Source organism: Urtica dioica, chromosome 1 (assembly GCF_054948205.1).
Source record: "Urtica dioica subsp. dioica isolate 48M chromosome 1, U.dioica_male_clone48M_v1_H2, whole genome shotgun sequence".
In the NCBI taxonomy this organism is placed as follows: Eukaryota; Viridiplantae; Streptophyta; class Magnoliopsida; order Rosales; family Urticaceae; genus Urtica; species Urtica dioica.
Window position 1 is genome coordinate 6,720,115 of NC_142756.1, and position 18,800 is coordinate 6,738,914.

Sequence of the window (18,800 nt, forward strand, 5' to 3'; positions counted from 1 at the left end):
ACATACACACTAAGAATGGTGTGCTTGCCTTGTGTGGAGATTTTTTAGAAGAGTGTTGGATCAGCTTGACTCTGCTCGTAGTCACAACGTTTGAGCACGTTGGTGAATTTTCCGAACCATGCTCGAGGGGACTGTTTTAGTCCATATAGTGACTTCTTGAGTTTGCAAACTTTATTGGCTCCTTGATCTTTGTCAAATCCTGGTGGGAGTTGCATGTAGACTTCATCTTCCAGTTCGCCGTTTAGAAAAACATTCTTTACATCGAGCTGGATGAGAGGCCAATCTAAGTTAGCTGCTAGTGAAAGGAGGATTCTGATGGTATTGAACTTTGCAACTGGAGCGAATGTTTCTTGATAGTCAATGCCATACGCCTGCGTGTACCCTTTTGCGACAAGTCGGGCTTTGTATCTCTCCACTATCCCATCTGGATTGTGTTTGATGGTGAAGAGCCATCTACATCCAACAGTTCGCTTGCCTGGTGGTAGCTCGACGATATCCCACGTATCATCTTTTCGAGGGCTTGGATCTCAGCATGACTTGCGTCTCGCCACTCGGAACTTTGAAGGGCTTCCTCGATGGAGTTCAACACTTTTCCATCATCTAACTTCGCCACATAGGCTTGGTAGCTCATAGATAAATTCTCATAGTACACGTAATCTGCCATCCTGTATTGAGCACACGACCGAGGAGGTTTTCTCAATGCAATGGGTAAGTCTGGAGATTCGATGTTACCTTGTTCAATAGTGTTGTGGTTCAGGTTCGGAGAGACATCTTGGTCGCGAGCTTGTACCGGACTCTGGGTGATATTCAGTTCGCATGGAGAGGGTTCAGAGGCTTGCGAGCTGGGAATTTCTTGAACAGGTGAGGTCGGCGAGCTAGGAATTTCTGGAACATGTGAGGTCGGATTTTGAGGCGAGCTGGGCGAGCTAGGAATTTCTGGAACATGTGAGGTCGGATTTTGAGGCGAGCTGAATTCTGGGTTTATGATGAGCCAATTTGGGAAGTCATTTTCGTCATTCTCCCCCTGACGAGCTGAATTGGCGAAGTAAGGACTGAACTCATGAAAAGATAGATCCATTGAGACTATGAATTTTTGTGATCGGGGTTCATAGCATTTGTAGCCTTTCTGGGTTGCTGAATAGCCAAGGAAGATGCATTTGAGCGATTTTGGTTCAAGTTTACCTTGGCCATAAGAATGGGTGAAGACTGAACAGCCGAACACTTTCGCAGGTAGGGTATGTCTCTAGTAGGACTTGAGATGAGATTTTATAGCCAAGGACACGAGATGGCATTCTGTTTATGAGGTAGGTGGCTGTGAGGACTGCTTCTCCCCAGAAGTGAGATGGGACGTTTGAGGAGAACATGATGGCTCTGGCGACCTCGAGAATGTGTCGATTTTTCCGCTCGGCTACCCCATTTTGTTGCGGGGTATGAACGCACGAGCTGGAGTGAATTATGCCATGTGTTTTGAAGAAATCGCCGAGCTCATAATTAAAGTAATCTCGAGCGTTGTCAGTGTGGACAATTTGAATGGATGTGTCGAACTGTGTTTGGACCATTTTGTGAAAGGTTTTGAATAGATTGGATGTTTCAGATTTTTGTTTCATCATGTATATCCAACTGAGTCTAGTGTGGTCGTCAACAAAGAGAAGGAACCATCGAACTCCAGTGATATTGGGAACTTTTGAGGGCCCCCATATATCATTGAGAATTGTGGCAAAAGGACGAGATGGTTTGTACGAGGTGGGGTGATACGAGCTTCGAGAATGTTTAGCGAACTCACACATGTCACACTGAATGGAATTGATATTTTTATTGATAAACAAAGAAGGAAACATTCTTTTTAGATACATGAAATTTGGATGCCCTAGTCTAAGGTGATTGAGCATGATCTCTTTGTACTTGGGTGAATGTTGGGCGAGCTGACACATGGCGGGCTGATCTGGCTTGATGACATAGAGTCCGGTACTCAGCTCGGCATTACCAATCTGTCTCCCCGTGACCTGTTCCTGAAACACACATGAACTTCCATAAAAAATAGTTCGGCACTTAGAGTCTTGGTTGATCTTATGCACAGATAAGAGATTGCATTGCAGTTGAGGCACAAAGAACACCGAGTCTAGCCTCATGGACTTCGTCAAGACAACGGTGCCAATACCAGTGACTTGAGTTTTGGCTCCGTTAGCGATGGTGACTGATATGCTTTTATGGCAAGCGGAGTAAGTTGTGAATAGATTTCGATTACAGTCATGTGATCAGTGGCACCGGAGTCGACAATCCATGCTGTGGGATTCTTTGAGCTTACCTTGAGGGCTCTAGGAGAGTTACCTAGAGGGCCAATGCTCGAGTGTTCTCCACTGAGTTGGACTTGTTGAAGAAGCTTCTGGAGAATAGCGCGCTGGTCGTTGCTGAAGGGAGATGAGTCTGAGGTCGAGGTCGAGGCAGCGGACGAGGTGGATACTAAGTTTCCAACTGAGTTAGGATCCTTAGTATCTTGGGTAGACTTCGAGCTCGGTGGTTTCCCATGCAGTTTCCAGCAGGTTTCTCGGAGGTGTCCAGGTCGTCTGCAATGATCGCAGTAGGGGCGAGGTTTGCGAGGTTTCTCTGTTGAGACGCGGGCTGCAAGAACTTCGTCTCCATGTGTGGTGAGGGCGGACGAGTCTGAGGATGAGCCCGGAAGTGAGCTCGATTTGATAACTCCCAGTATGAGTTTTCTCGTGTCTGACCGCGGAGAAGGCTTCACGGAGAGATGGTAGTGGTTTTGTACTAAGTATCCGACCTCTGACCTCATCAAGGTCTTGTTGAGGCCGGATAGTAGTTTAAACACACGTTTGGTCTCCACTATCCTGCGGTAGATTTTTGAGTCTTCGGAGCTGGTCCACTGGTGCTGTTCGTAGAGGTCGATCTTCTGCCATAGATGTGTGAGCAAGCTGAAGAACTGAGTAACAGACATCTCTCCTTGACGTAGGTCATGGAGAGTGTTCTCAGTTTCAAACAGCTCGGACATATCTTCTGAGTTGGAGAAGATTTCTCTAGCAGCTTGCCAGATTTCTGCTGCCGTTCGGTAAAGGAGGAAGGTTTCTCCGATTTCGGGGAGCATAGAGTTTATGAGCCAGGACATCACCATGCTGTTTTCGGCCTTCCAACTCTTGAACGTCGGATCTTCGATCATAGGAGATGTGGCCACGCCTGTGAGGTAGTCATCTTTACCTCGTCCCGATATGAACATGAGCACAGATTGAGACCACTGTAGGAAGTTGTGGCCATTGAGTTTGTGGCTCGTGATATGTTGGGAGAAGGATTCAGATTGCGACTGAGTGGGCGTGGTCTGAGTGGTGTTCATGATGGTTGATTTTCCCTGCTCTGATACCATGTTGAAGTTTAGAGAGAGAAGATAAAGAAAGAGAGAATCGGAGAAGAGAGAGAGTGTTCCGAGACTTTGAATATTTCTTGTATTTAATATTAATTTGTATCACCTATTTATACATAAGGTGGGTACAAGAGAGAGTGTAATAAATACATGCGTAAAAACTACTTCTAGGAAAAAGAGAATAATAAATATACACAGAGAGCAAGACATCGGAAATAACATGAGAAATAAATGCAACAATTTCCCATGAGGAATGAGTTCCAAGGAGAGGACTTCCGAGGCAAGCTCGACGCGGAAGGGCGAGCTGACGAGCTCGACGCGGAAGGGCGAGCTGACGAGCTCGATTTCAACAAATATCATTACCATGCCATAGACATACCTGAAAGATCCTACCTTTTGCAAGAACAACTTTTGTTGTTTAGGTCAACTGCATACATTGACCCGTACATATTTGTAACCTGGTACCGACCTCCTCCAGCCCATAATGCAATATTCTCGGCCGATTGAATTTTATTTTTCTCATAAATCTTTGAGACCCGCTGTCCTAACTCACAATGCCATTTGGAAGCAGCAATTCTCTGTTTTGTGAATCGTTGTAGGATGTATAGTCTGATTCGTTCAAGCATTGAAAAAATTGATTTTTGTCTTGCTATAAGGATGGACCTATACAGTAGACATTAAACACTTGTTAGTTCATGTATTGGCTCCAAAGAGAATGCAACTTGTTATACCTGGTTCCATTGAAGCATTCACATAGATTGTTCAAAAGGATGTCACATTTCGGAGTGGTTCTAAACCCACTCCTTGCCCAATGGCTTGTACCCTTCTCGATTAGCCACTCATATGCTTTGTCGTCCTCGGCTTTAATGAGATCCATTTCAGCATGAAATCTCTCAACTGAATATTGCATTGATGCTGTCATCATTTGTTGCTTTAAGAACTGACCCTTGAAACCCTGTAAAGATTTTGTTTATCAAATTAGTAACAGTTATGTTATGTTTACTAAATACAAGTAAGGAAGATGTTCTAACCTTGGTAAAGTTACCCTGCAGATGTCTTGCACAATGGCGATGCTCAGCCTTTACTGAACCTTCTTCCCATAGACTATTTAAGGCCTCTTTCAACCCCTTATGCTTGTCTGTGATGAAAGTCCAATGATGGCCATTGTTTATTTGCACATCCTCTTTAAGCCACTGAAGAAACCACGTCCAAGTTGATTTCCCCTCGGACTCAACAACAGCAAATGCTATAGGGAACATACTGTTATTAGCATCAATCCCTATTGCAGTCAACAGTTGGCCTGTATGGTGTCCTTTAATGTGGCAACCGGAACTCACCAATGACTGGTCTGCAACTTCTAAACCCACTCTTGCACCCCTCATAGCAAATGTATACTCTCTTGAACACATGGTTTCCTTCATGGTCAACATCACAGTCAAACTCAACAGTTGACCCCGGGTTAGACCTTTTGATCTCAGCTCCGTAATCCCAAAGAAGAGCATACTGCTTCTCATAAGTCCCTTGAATAACAAGTTCTGCAGCTTTCTTTGCTCTATATGCCTTCATCCTAGAACACTCCAAAATATAGTCTCGTTGTACCTTGCTCATAAAATTTGATGCTGACCATGACTCATTGTCTTGGAAGTCCTGCAAATACGTCTTCGACAGCCAGACAGATGTTGCAAATCTGTTTTTGTTCGTCCTTGCACATGTATGTTCACCTCTGAATGTTTTGATCATCCATGTTGATGTATTGCCAACACATGATGCAAAGCATACCCAATTACAATTAGGGCCTCTGCACTCGGCACGTACTTTGTTAACATCATTCTTCTTAAAGTATATTTCTTTTCCAGCCTTTATTGAATACTCTTTGATTGCGTCCTTAAACACTTTACCACTCGGGAACACTAGTCCAAGCTTGAACTCCGGATTGCGCATATCAGTGTCTGGTCTAAACTCCGGGAACTTGGGTAATTTCTTCTTTGGATATCGTCGTGACAACTTATAGTACTACTGCCTCCTTCTTCTTCTTCACTCTCTGACTCGTCACGTATCCTCACATCGAACTCATCTTCGTAGTCACTGTCTTCAATCAGCTCTTCAGTGACTTGGCATTTCCCTTTGTTATTCACCCTACCGAGTCCGACATCTATCCATTGTCCATCAATGCCAACTTCATCTTCACTGCGTTCATATCCACTATCTTCTTCTACCGGACCTTGCTCTTATACATCATCTTCTTCTTGCTCTTCTACATCATCTTCTTCTTGCTGATCTTCTTCAACTACTTGGTCTTGCTCTTCTTCATCATCTTCAACTTGCACTGGTTCAGTGGCTTGTTCTTTATATTGCCCATGAGGATGATCACAATAAACAACTACTTCTCGTGAGATGTCAATTAACTTGCGCAATGAAATAAGAAGGGCTTCATCAGTACAAATGTGCTCTTTCTCAGTCGGGAACCCTACTATAGGTAGGTAATACTTTACCCATTTCGCGTACCCTAATTTTTTTTTTCTCAGAAGGCTGTCTAAAACGACGATGGATATCAAATCCAAGTCACACTTTTCTATGAACAGATGAACCCCACCAACATACGTCATAACTTCATCGATCAATTCCATAGAACCCCCGTGATAAAGTTTGATGGTCAATAAAGTCGATGTCAGATCTGAAAACGTCAAAATATTCCATTTTAAAGTACTATTATTAAATTACCTTGCATTTCAATACTAATATTCCAGTCACATATACGACCGAATATAAAATGGGACCACAACCACCACCAACAACTCGAGGACAGCAATTAAACAGACAAAACCCTAAATCTGGGACCACCAACACGAATACTCACTATAACAACACCAGACAAAAACCTAAGATTGGGTCCACCACAATGAACATTTACCAACCAAAAACCAGACAAAAATGACTCGATTGCAAAAACCTTTTTCATAGAAATACGTACCATATTCATGCATTTTTTTCTTTGGCGGCGGCTTTGCAGGAGCTTCTCGAACTGGGCTCTTCTTCTTTGCCGGCGATTTGGCTTTGGATTTTCGAACCGGGGTCTTCTTCGCAGTGGACTTCATTTTCCCCAAATCGCGTTTCCAATTTTTTTTCTTCTTAATTTCGTTATTTCGATACAATTACATCGTAGCAATTTTATTAGGATATTCCTGCTATTTATCCAATTACATTTTTAACCTTGTCACGTGCTAAAAACGTGACCACACACCCAACGTCCGTCAAGAATTTGTAACAGAAAGTCTAAGTTTGCCACGACGCAGGATTTTAAGGTTGGTTGTGTACGCTTTTCAAATTGAGGGGGCACATTGTTACACGTGCAGGAGTTCAGGGGGCATTGATGTAAATAATCCTAATAAGAATTATACACTTATCATGAAATCATTGAGACAATTGTTGTATCTATTTTTTGACAATTAAATGACATTATTTATATTGATAAATGAGATCTGTGTCTTTATTTGAATCTTGTACTTGTATATAGTCCATGGTTTCAAAAGTCGACGAAAGTCGCCGAAAATCGGCGGCGGCGTCGTTTTCGGACCATGAACGGCCGGCGATACATGATACGTCGTTTTTCCACTCAATATCATTCGGTTGTCGGCGAAACGACACGCAGTTCGGGAGAAAAACGAACGATCACTTTCGGCTCCTTTTCTTCACAAAAGCTTTTAAATGTCGTGGGGTTTCTCATAATATCGAACGAAACGAAAAAAAAAATACCCAGACGCTTCATCTCCATCGGCGGCGGCGAGGTTGGAGACGGCGAAAATCGGCGACGTTCAGTGATTTTCCTTTCGTTTCGTCACACCGGAGTATAAATTCAATATTTTTTCGGTGAATATCGAAGAAATCCGATGTTGAAGCTCTGTAAAAAATGGCACTGGTTCTTGTTTAAAAAAAGTTTGAGAAAAACGAAGAAGAAAGAGGAGGAGAAGAGAGATGCAATAAAGACATAAAGAATAATCAAAATAAATACAATAAAAAAATTGATTCAAAACACTGATAGAATTTAATTCGAGACAGCTAAAATTGATAGGGGCATTATTGGTAAAAATATATACAATAAAAAACTGATTCAAAACACTGAAACTGAATCAATAAAGACGTGATTGTATATCCTATCATAATACAATAGAGTGGACGTGTAATATCTATATATATGTATAATATATATATATATATATATATATATATATATATATATATATATATATAAGAGTATTAATAACGTAAGATAAATAGAAAAAAATATAACATTTTAATAAAAAAAATGTGTATATTATTACATTTTAATAACAAAAGTAAGATAAATATATTTTATTAAAAATTTGAAAATAAAAATATTGATAAAATCATACATGTAAAATCATACATATTTTTTAATATATTTTACAATACTATTTCCGTTCGGTTTTTCGTCGGCACGAGCGTCGGTTTTCCATCGAAAACGGCATTTGAAAACGGCATTTCACTTGCCATTTTCCACAATTTTTCCGTTCGATTTTCCGTCGGTATGACGATTTTTCGTAAATCATGAAGCTCGAAACAGCAACGAAAACGGTATTTTTTTTCCTTGGTATATACCATTTGGTCCCAAACTAGCCGGATTTGAACCAGACATAATTTAAGCAAAATTGGAATAGGGAGAAAGAGAAAATAAAAACTTGTTTTTTCTTCTTCTTTCTAGTCTTTAAGAAACTATGTTCATGCTTAATTGATAATCATTGTACTCGAGTTTTTAATGTTTTATTATTCTTGGTATGGTATCAATAAACTATGTGTGAAAGAAAGAACCATATCTTATACAGTTCCATTTTAATAATAAGAGATGATCTGGTTTTAATTTTTGTTATACGGTTGGCAATCAACAAACATAAAGCGATAAAAGAACAAGTAAACGAATGTTACTTGTTGTAGACAGGGGCGGAGCCAGGATTTCAATTAAGAGGGGGCAAATTTGAGAAATTTTTTTGAGGAGGGGCATTATTGAAAAAAAACTTACAAATTTGGGTAAAAAACATAATTATTAGTAAAATTTAGGGGTAAAATTATAAAAAAATATAAAAATTTGGGTCTAAAAAATAATTTTCAAAAATTGAGGGGGGGCATTGGCCCACCCTGGCCCCCACCTGGCTCCGCCTTTGGTTGTAGATGTATTCATGCCGGGAGGAGCATCGGTCTTGATTTTACCAGCCAGCATATGAGTACTTACATTTCGATATCATAATATTTCAAATCGGTCTTTAGATCATGGCACAGAGAACATTTTCTCAATCTAAAAAACTAGGGTTTTTTTCTCTCTAACTTCTTCTTCTCCTTGTAGCAGTCGCCGCCGCCCCCCAGGATGCTGCTCGCCGACGTGCTCTCAGCCCCGGCGTCGGTCCTGGGGGGAGCCCTGCCCTTAGGGCGTTCGACACCAACTCCGGTCCGTCTCCTTCCCCTCTCCGACCCCCGTTCTCGTTTTGGGTGTTACCCCGCGACGTTTTTCTCCGATCTGAAAACCTGCTCCTCCGGCTGTCCTCGTGTGGTCTTGCTCGGGTGCTCCCCCCGGTCTAGGTTTTTGCAGGTCTCGAGAGCGATTGAGTTCCGGGAGATCTCCGGTGCCCCGAACCCCCTCCACCAGTGGTCCTCGCGATTCCTCTCCAATCTCGGTGGCTTGGGTGTTGACAAGCTACCAAGATGCAACAGAGGCTTCTGCTCCTTCACGCCCCACTCGCCCTCGTCGGAAGCCACCCTCGCCGGCGAGGGTTCTCCAAGCCGGAGATCTTCTGCGGTCGACGTCCCCGGCACCGGTTCAGCCCCGACGGTGTGGACTAGCGTTTTTCGGAGGTGCACAGCGAACCCCACCCTCTCGTGTGTAGATCCGAAGCTCCGACGTGGTCTCGTCGACTCCGATCCTTATGGTCCCTCTTGGATGGATTGGCTGGAGGTGCTCCGTGCCACGGGTTCGAGCCATCAAAGCTTGATGCCGAGTGACAGTTGTGGCTCGTCGACGTTCGCGACGCGGCCGTGCTCGCTACTGATCTTGGGTGCGGGTGTTCGCCTCTTTTTAGTTTGTTTCAGTTTTAGTTTTTTAGTTTTTTTTTTTTTTTTTTTTTTTTTTATGTTGGCATGGACCTATCCTTTTCTTGCTACGCTTTGTTTTGTGTTGGACTCGGATTAGCCGTAGTTCCCTCTCCCGTAGTGGATTTTTTCCTGTTAGATTTTTATCTATGCAGGTTGAAGAGCCACCCTATTCGTGGTTATCGGACCAAGTTTGGTTGGATTTTTCCATCGCCGTTTTTTGGGTTTTTTAACGAGTCTCTTGTGTGCTCTATTGGTGCTTGTAATTCTTCCCGTTGTCGGAAGTTTGCACATATCGTACTTTTACCGGAAGTTAGTGTTAGATTCACCTCGACTTAGATCTTGGTAATCCATGTACTAAGGTGTCATTCTCCTGTATTGATGGGTATTTTACCCAATTTTAATGGAAAATCCGTACTATTCAAAAAAAAAAAAATCGGTCTTTAGATCACTCACTAGTTGGCGAACAATATAAATAATTTTCAAAACCTAAAATGAACTATTTACTCACCATCTACGTTTTTTTTTTCTTCATTTTATTTGATTTCATTTTTAAAATTGCATGGGATTTGTAATTTTTTAAATCTTGTGTAGTGCATGTAGATTTTTGTATGATTTTTTAATTTAAACATTTTGTGTTCTATTTTTTTATAATGTTTTTTTACACTATTATAAAATATTTACCTTGTATTAATTTCAAATATTATTTTTTTATATTTAGATAAATTTTGGCGAACTTATGTAATTCCTAATTTAGCTATAACTTATGTAATATTTTGTTATGAATTTTTTTTATTTTTTTTAATCTATAACACCCATAAACAATTCACAGATTTGTTTTAACCTAGTCATTTGATAAGAGAAAGAAGGAAGAAGAAGGAAAAAAAAACACGAAATTAAACTAAGACACCCACAAAACCAGCTTAAAAAAAATCTAAAATAAAATAGAATAAGCAGAAGAGAAGAGGGTTGGAATGTTGGATGAATAAAAAGAAGCCGGTGACGATTGATTCATAGCACACCATAGCTTTGAATTCCATCAAATTGGAGCACTTCTGTTCGATTCAAGTCACAGGGTATTATATCTTTTTCCACTTTGCTGATTTGTGTTTTTCGTGATAAAAGTATGGTGTCGATATCTCAAAGTCGCTTAAATGTGTGTTCGCGATGTAATTATCGATCCTTTTGTTTTCGTTTAGGATTAATTTCAGGTTTCCGGAGTGGTGTTTTCTAAATTTCAAACCTAAAATTTAGTTATCTTGTTCATCTATTGTTCGAGACTGTTGGTGTTGACTATGTGAATCCCTCAGTTTGATTGTGTTGAATCAATTTTGAGAGATTGATTGAGGGTGTGTAGGCGTGTTTGAACAAAATTGAGACTTTGACTTATGCGATATATGTGGAGAGAGAAAGAGAGAGAGATAGAGGATTCCCTGTTAGAAATTGGAAGGAGAACAATGGTCAAGTCATGGGAAGTATTGGTATAACCATGTCTGTTTGTCCATGTTATTACAGGGTATAAAAAAGAGAGAAAAAAGGGTTTTGAGAGCATTCGATTCGTTGTTTGAACGATCATCGGGCGGCGCTGCGAAGAGAATGGATCCGGGTCGTTATGGCTTTCAGCAAGGATGGGATAATAATAATAACAGCGTAATTGCGGTTTCCTACTTAAATAATCACCTGTATCGGATGATGATGATGATGATGATCATGACGATGACGCGAGATAAAATTAGGACCCGTCAGATTGTCCAATATATTTCGTGGCATCTCATTGTTAGGAAAAATGAGGAAAAGCTATGGGACAGTGAGGATTATGGATTGGATTTGCCTAATCCTCATATGAATGATTGATTAGTTGCTGACATTAGCTTATTCTCTTCAATTCACAGGCATTGGAGGGTTATGAAGCGGTTCATGAGCCAAAATTTCGGTGAGTTTTGGTTGCTTTTTTTCTTCGAACATTCATGCGATAGCTTAAACCCTTTTGGATGGAAAAACCTACATGACATCCAACTTAAAGTTTTATATTCAGTATTGTGTCTTGTTTCTTCTTTCTTGCTTCAATTTTACTTGTTTTTGGCAGGGTTGGAGGTTCATATGATGAGAGGAGGTTATTAGATGAAAGATTTTCACGGGATAATGAATACCCTAGAAATTCCTTCCAACGCGACCTCATAGATAGGGAGAGCTATCCGCTGCCACCTCCTGATGGCACCTGGGCGCATCCTAGGAGGAGAACATATGAAGAAGAATTTCCCGTTGATAGGGATTCAAGGAGATATGAAAAACAGTTTGTCGATTCTTATCACGAGATGGATATTCCTCATGATCCAAAGTTCAATAAATTTCAGGAATTCGACAAGTTTAGGGATGGCAACTATCGTGATCATGGGTTGGACAAGTCTGCCAGGATAGTGGGGCGTGATCGAGATGATGATTATAGGTCTCGTATGTCTCATTCAAGTAGAGAGGATAGCCGTGAGAGGGACCACGATTATGTTCGGCACAATTATGATTCTGATTACGATGGAGGAAGTAGGAGGGATGGTGATTGGAGGAGGCGCGGGTCTCGTGACCGAGAAAGAGATCAAAGCCCGTTTAGAAGGCATGACCGGGAAAGAGAACAGAGTCCGTATCGAAGGCGCGATAGTTTGGGATCTCGTGAGCGCGATGATTACTCTAGGTCTAGGTCCCCTCGGAGTCGAAGCCGTAGTCGAGGTTATCGAGAGGACAGCTTTGACGATGCTCGGCGTGAGAGGAGTGAGAAGCGATGGGACCGCGAAGACAGACGTCAACGCGAATATCATTCCGTGGTATGACTCATTTCTTGTTAATTTGTTAGTTGGTCTCATGTGATGTGTTTGATTCTCGGGAGCGTTAATGATATTGATCTTTGCAGACTCCATCTTCAACGGTGGTCGTGAGAGGCCTTTCACTGAACACTACAGAAGAAGACCTGTACAAGATCCTTGTAATATATTTATTTTTTGTCACAGAGTAGTATTTTACCTTCTTTCTATTATTACCTTTTTTTCTTTTCTCTCTTTCTGACAAGAATAGTTTTCGAATCTTCAGGCTGAATGGGGACCCCTACGTCAGGTCCGTGTGATAAAAGAGCGAAATTCTAGTACCTCAAGAGGATTTGCATTCATTGACTTCCCATCTATGGTATTTGTGGTCAACCTGTTCGTGATCATGTTTTCATCTTAAATATTATGCTCCAAAACTAAGTTTATGTGGGAATCAGGGAGCAGCACGTGCTATGATGGATAAACTTAGTGATGATGGTCTTCTTGTTGATGGAAGAAAGCTTTCGTTTGAATACAGGTTATTCCCCGTATATCCTGATTATAATGTTATTATTCTGTTGGAACAATTATGAGTATACAACTTTTTTTTTTCTTCTAAATAAATTTCCCTGGATCTTTCTTTCCTGTATTTTTCCTTTATGATGAAACATTTGTTTCTTCTTGAGTTAGTGCCCTTTAGCGATCTGTATCCCCGCTCTAAAAGGACTCGCGTGTTGGATTAGCGTTGAGTCCAATTTCAGCAGGGTCCTAATGTCTGCTTTGTTTGTTTTTACATCAATACTGTTGCTTTAATTAACAAAAAAAAAACACTTGCTTCCTCTTAAACAATAGAAGAAGAAAAGATGAACAATACTATGTTGTTAATGTGCTCTACATCGTCTATATTTACATGTTAGGTTCATTAACAAACCCAATATATTAATTAAGATGCATCAATATAGTAGGAATTTTTTTATTTTCTTTTTTAGATTGGTAAATTCAGTTCATTTTAACAGTTTAGGTTCACCGAGTTTATTCCTTCCGGCTAAACCTTTAGCATTCGGCAGAGTAAATAAATGATAAACTTAAGTTACATTATAAAATCAAATGACTTATATATAAGAAATCTAAGATGTAAATAGGCGAGAACACGTTTCGAATGGGTGTGGGGCTCTTTTGATGTCAGTAAAAATGCTTGGTCATACATTGTTTGAAAAATATTTCTCACTGCTATGCAATGAGAGAGAGCATTTTCTTGGTTACTTGCACCCACGTGCGGGCTGGAATGTGCAAAAATGCGAGTGAATTAATTGAAAGCCCATCATTTAAAGCTTTAGCTAAGCTCATGTAGATTAGTCATTAGTGCACTCTCAGTCTCATGGACTTTAACCCAAGGCTTCTTTCTCCCAGAAGCTTAAGCTAATGGCAGCTGGACCAGAATTTTTTTCGAAATATTTTAACTTAGAGAATGACCTTGGATGTATGAAGGGTTATGAAAATTTTAACCCTTATTTCAACTATGTTATGATGCAGTGGTAAGCCAACTGGGAGTGCTGGTGGATCTTTTGGTCCAGAGGGTTCTTCAAAATTTGGGCATGGCAACTATAAAAGCATGACTCTGCCATGTGATTGGATGTGCACTAGTTGTGCATATATCAATTTCGCACGGAGGACATCTTGCTTCCAGGTTTTAATTTATATTTAATTTTCTATTATTTTTGTCTTGTTTCTGTTTGGCTGATGCTAACTACATAAGAGCACAAGATCTACAATGCAAGTCTTTTGGTATCTATTTCCCGTTCTTAATGGGACACTGCTTTTGATTTGGTTCTATTTGAATGAAATCATCGCGAACTTCTGATATCTATTGGATAGCTTAATATATTTTACATAAGCCCATGATAGTGGCCGAATAGAGAAGTTTACATATTTGGAGCTTGAGATACTTAGACTTAATATTAGCACTGAAAGACAAGAATGTCGAGGCTTAAATCTTGAAGTACTTAACATAGGTGCAGACTACGTCATACGAGGCTGAGTATCAAGTTCGGCTAAACTAATTAGTATCCTTTTTTTTTCCTTTTTTCTTTTTTCCTTCAACAGTGCAATGATGCACGATCTGATGATGCTCCAGCAGCAGACATTTCTAATCATCCAACAGCATTGGGTAAGAAAGGATCAGAATCAGGTTTGTCTTTTGCTTCCTGATTTTGCTGATTTTGGTAGCAGTATTCATATTTATGGTCATTTGATTTTTTTTTTGTCATGTAGGTCCTACTCATGTACTGGTTGTTCGTGGACTAGATGATAATTTGGATGAAGAAATGATTCGATATGAATTTTCCAAGCATGCTCCCATAAAGGTGGATATTCCTCGAATAACCTTTTTTTTAATTTTTTTTTTTTTTTTTTTATCATATTGCAAGAACTTGTTGCGTTCATACCTTATGTGCCACATATGACACGTCAAAGGAAGTCACCCATTTTTCTTGCAGGACCTTCGCCTTGTAAGGGACAGATTTACTCATGTTTCAAGGGGGTTTGCCTTTGTCCATTTTTATTCAGTAAGCCTACTTCCCCTGATACTTGATCATTGTTCGCTAAATAGAAAAAGAAGAAATATCCCCTTATCTTTGAATAAAGTCCTGACTGAAGTGTTATAAGAAACCAATTTTTTTCTCTACTGCCATGAAGGTTGCATGTAAAAGACGATTGAGTAATTATATTGGCTTGATTTTCATTTAACGTTCGCAGCTAGAAGATGCATCTAAAGCCTTAAAAGCAACTGATGGAACAGCCCTTGAGAAGAATGGGCAGATTCTCAGAGTAGCTTATGCAAGGAGCATTCTTGGTCCGGTAACAGGGGCGTCGGGACCACAGTCAAGTACCTTAGCTGCTGCAGCGATCGAGGCAGCAACATTTGCTCAACAGGTCTGTTTCATTTTTTTTTTGTTAAAAATCCAACATATGCATGTTTGACCATCTCTTCGAGCATGCACCTAGTAGATTTCTTGTCCTTTCATTCGTTTTGAAAGGGTTGATTTGTGATTACTCTTTTTGATGTTCATATCTCCATATTCAAGAAACATAATTTTGCGATGTCATGCGATGCTTTAATGGACCGAATTTCAAGTTCTGGTCTATGGCTTAGTGGAGCATTCAGAATAGTGATTTCCTCCCACATGTTTTTTTTTGGGAACTTATTTATGACTACTGTAGTTTTTATGTTCTTAAACTTGTACTTGTGGTTGTATCTTTAGTCGTACGCTTCATACTGCTTTCAGGCTTCTTGGAGGCAAAACACTGAAATACTAAACGTGGTCAATTTGTTTTCCCTTCCATTTCTCAGTATGATGCTGTCGGATGGGCACCAAAAGAATATAATCCCGAGGAGAATACATCCGGAGGGCAGGATCAAACTGACGGGGAGGTTAAAGGGCAGAAAGATAGTTTGGCCCCACAAAATGGCTTTGTATGGGATGAAGCGTCTGGTTATTATTATGATGCGTCATCTGGATTTTACTATGATGGAAATACAGGTTATACACGTTAACATTTCTTACGAACCTTAAGAAGTGTCAGGCCTCATCGTATTAATTTATATAGCTTTTGGAAACTTGTGTCAGTTTCAGTATTTGAATTAAAATTCTATTTTGTTTTTAAATGCATGAAGAAGTGTGTAGATTTTCCTAATGAATTTTAAACTTAAGCGGAGGAGAGAACTAGGTCAGGGGACAGCATTTGAAACTCATTGTTATTTAGAATGAAAATTTCAATTAAAACAGCATATTATTTTTACTGGAAGGATCATCATCTTTGCATGACAGGAGAGTCTAAATGATGTATATAATACACAAATTTTCTATCTTTTGTCAATTTTATGGCTCGAATATAATCAATCTTTTCTGTATTCTTCTGCAATGTGCAGGTCTTTACTATGATGGTAATAATGGGGTTTGGTATTCGTATGATCAACAAAAACAGGAGTACATCCCTTGCACTGATAAAAATGACAGCAAATCTTCTGAACCTTCCGTTGTATCGAATGGTTCTAATGACCGAAAAGTAGTTATTTCTGCACCGGCTACTACCTCGTCAACGTCATCTGATAAGGGATCGTCCCTACCGGACGCTGTCCAGGCTGCTCTTACAGCAGCAATGGCTGCCGAGAAGAAGGAGAAAGAAAAGGCCAAAGAAATTAAGCTGGCCTTGAAAAGCAGTATTCTTGCAAACAAGAAGAAAATGAATAACGTATTGTCCATGTGGAAACAGAGGAGCCACGAAGGACAAGCGACCCGCGTGGCCTTGGACAACAATCAATCAGCCGTATCGACAGATGGAAAGCCATGCTTAGGCGCGCAATCAACGAAGAGCAAGGCAAAGACTGAAGTAATTAGTACAAAAGAGAGTCCTTTGTCAGGCTCAGGATTTCATACCGTCGTTTCTGCTGCCCAGAGTGTTCCACTGGAGTCTATAGTCAAACCGAGGCCTGTGAGTAACAGTTTGGGTGGGAGTGTGATGGGAGTCATCAGGGGCTCTGGTAGAGGTGTGGTGAAATCCGATGCTTCGGTTTCTGAAGAAACTGTTGCCCGGTCCGCTCCGTTAAGCAATTCAGAGACGTCTCATGTTGTGACCCCTTTTAAAACAGACACATCTGCTTTGGGGGGTTATAATGCCCCGCCTGTTTCCGCTGCGAGTGGGAAGAGGAGGTTCTCGGAGATGCCTATTGCCTCGGTTCCTTCTGTGCGTAAGGAACAACCACAAAGTGGATACAGAGATCGCGCGGCTGAGAGGAGGAGTCTCTATGGCTCGTCATCCTCTTCCACAGAAGATGGAATATCCGATGCTGGCCTCGGGGATTCCAGTAAGACCTCTCGTTCCTCTTTCCTTTTGTTTTCTCTATTTGAATGCAGAGTAAATTCATTTTCCGAGTTTGCTAGACTTGTTTATGAATATATCTTGATGTGTGAGAATTCTGGTTTTTCTACTGTTGAATAGATGTCGGGTCACGGAAAGGTTTTTCAGACGCAATGCCTTTCCCTCCGGGGGTCGGTGGAGGGCGACCTGGCGGTGATGGTGGAGCTAGCAGCTTCGAGGTGATCACAGCAGACAAGGCGATCGATGAAAGCAATGTAGGAAACAGAATGCTGCGTAGCATGGGATGGCAAGAAGGCCTGGTAATGACTTCTTTTTCTTGTCATTATTTGCACGTCTTGTATCTTTAGTTTGTTCTACAGATTGTCTAGTAGAGAACGTATTGCGCATAGATGGTTAAAATTAAAGGAACACAGTTCTATTACATTAACTAGGTTACATAATTAGGCGTGGAATCAAACCTCTTTCATTTTCATCTTGAATTGATTTAGCAGTCTAGATGGGCATTAGGGGAGTTGTCACTCAATCTAGATTTTAGAGTACACCATAAAACCCAGTTCAAATTTATAACCTTTTAAATTAACGCGGGAACAACGGTAAAATATCACTTGGGTATTGTGACTGGAAGTTGGTTCGTATACTCGATCTAGATTTAAAGTACACCATCAAACCCAATTCAAATTTATAACCTTTTAAGTTAAAGCGGGATGAACGGTAACATTTCACTTAGATATTGTGACTGGAAGTTGGTTCGTATACTCAATCTAGATTTCAAGTACACCATCAAACCCAATTCAAATTTGTAACCTTTTAAAAATAACACGGGATGAACAGTAAAATATCACTTTGATATTGTGCCTGGAAGTTTGTTCTTATTATTCCTTCCCCAGCTTCACATTGCTTCCTCACAATCTCCTCTCCGTGCGAAGTTTTCCGGTCTCTAAAATATCCTCTGTGTGTATTTCTTGTGTTTGATGGAACAGGGCTTGGGGAGGGACGGGAGCGGAATTACGGAGCCTGTGAAAGCGCAGGCAGGGGATAGCAGAGCGGGATTGGGGAGTAGGCAAAAGAAGTCGGGGGACCCGAGCACCGAGGTTCAGGCCGGTGATAGTTACAGAACTCTCATCCACAAAAAGGCTCTTGCCAGATTCCGAGAGATGTCATAGCTCAACACAAGATGACGATATTATTATCCCTTTCGAGGGAAACAAAAGAGGAAGTTTTTTTTTTCTTGTAATCCGAGACATGGTGTATATTGATAAAATATTGCAGAAATATGAAAATTGTTGATTTCCCGTATTATTATAGCTAGTGCGAGAGGCTTGAGATTTATCCTGCTCTTTCTCAGTTACCAATGAGAAATTCTAGTATAATTTATACGTGGGATAATGGGTCAAATTCAATTTTTAAGTCAGTATCGTCAAAATTCTTAAATGGGCATGTCTAGTATTTCAGAACTTACAAAACCATTTCACATCATTTTCGAGCTCATCCATAAGAGTTGTTCTCTCAAGAATATCAATTTTAGTCGTCGTTTCTCATCGACAAAAGAGCATCTATGTCAAGTTATATTTAATTCTATTCAAGCTTTATCAAGTTCATAAAAAATGTTTCGGGTCTCTCGGAAAGCTACGAGAAAATTTTCCTATTGATAAGTTAAATGTTTG

At 40.4% G+C, this 18,800-nt stretch overlaps 1 protein-coding gene across 2 annotated transcripts; it reads left to right on the plus strand.

Moving 5' to 3' along the window:
- The first annotated feature begins 10,328 nt into the window (after positions 1-10,328).
- Positions 10,329-18,465, plus strand: SUA (suppressor of abi3-5). 2 transcript variants are annotated; one of them, XM_089609164.1, is made up of 16 exons: positions 10,329-10,542; positions 10,982-11,116; positions 11,359-11,399; positions 11,553-12,282; positions 12,369-12,440; positions 12,545-12,637; positions 12,717-12,796; positions 13,792-13,945; positions 14,362-14,425; positions 14,530-14,621; positions 14,754-14,822; positions 15,013-15,189; positions 15,608-15,797; positions 16,187-17,122; positions 17,257-17,435; positions 18,117-18,465. In XM_089609164.1, the coding sequence occupies exons 2-16, from the start codon at positions 11,063-11,065 to the stop codon at positions 18,297-18,299; spliced, it is 3,114 nt and encodes a 1,037-aa protein (XP_089465290.1). In that variant the 5' UTR covers positions 10,329-10,542; positions 10,982-11,062; the 3' UTR covers positions 18,300-18,465. The 2 variants fall into 2 exon arrangements, with proteins under 2 accessions (XP_089465290.1, XP_089465285.1); XM_089609159.1 differs by having other exon boundaries at positions 10,330-10,542; positions 14,362-14,446.
- Positions 18,466-18,800: the final 335 nt, after the last annotated feature.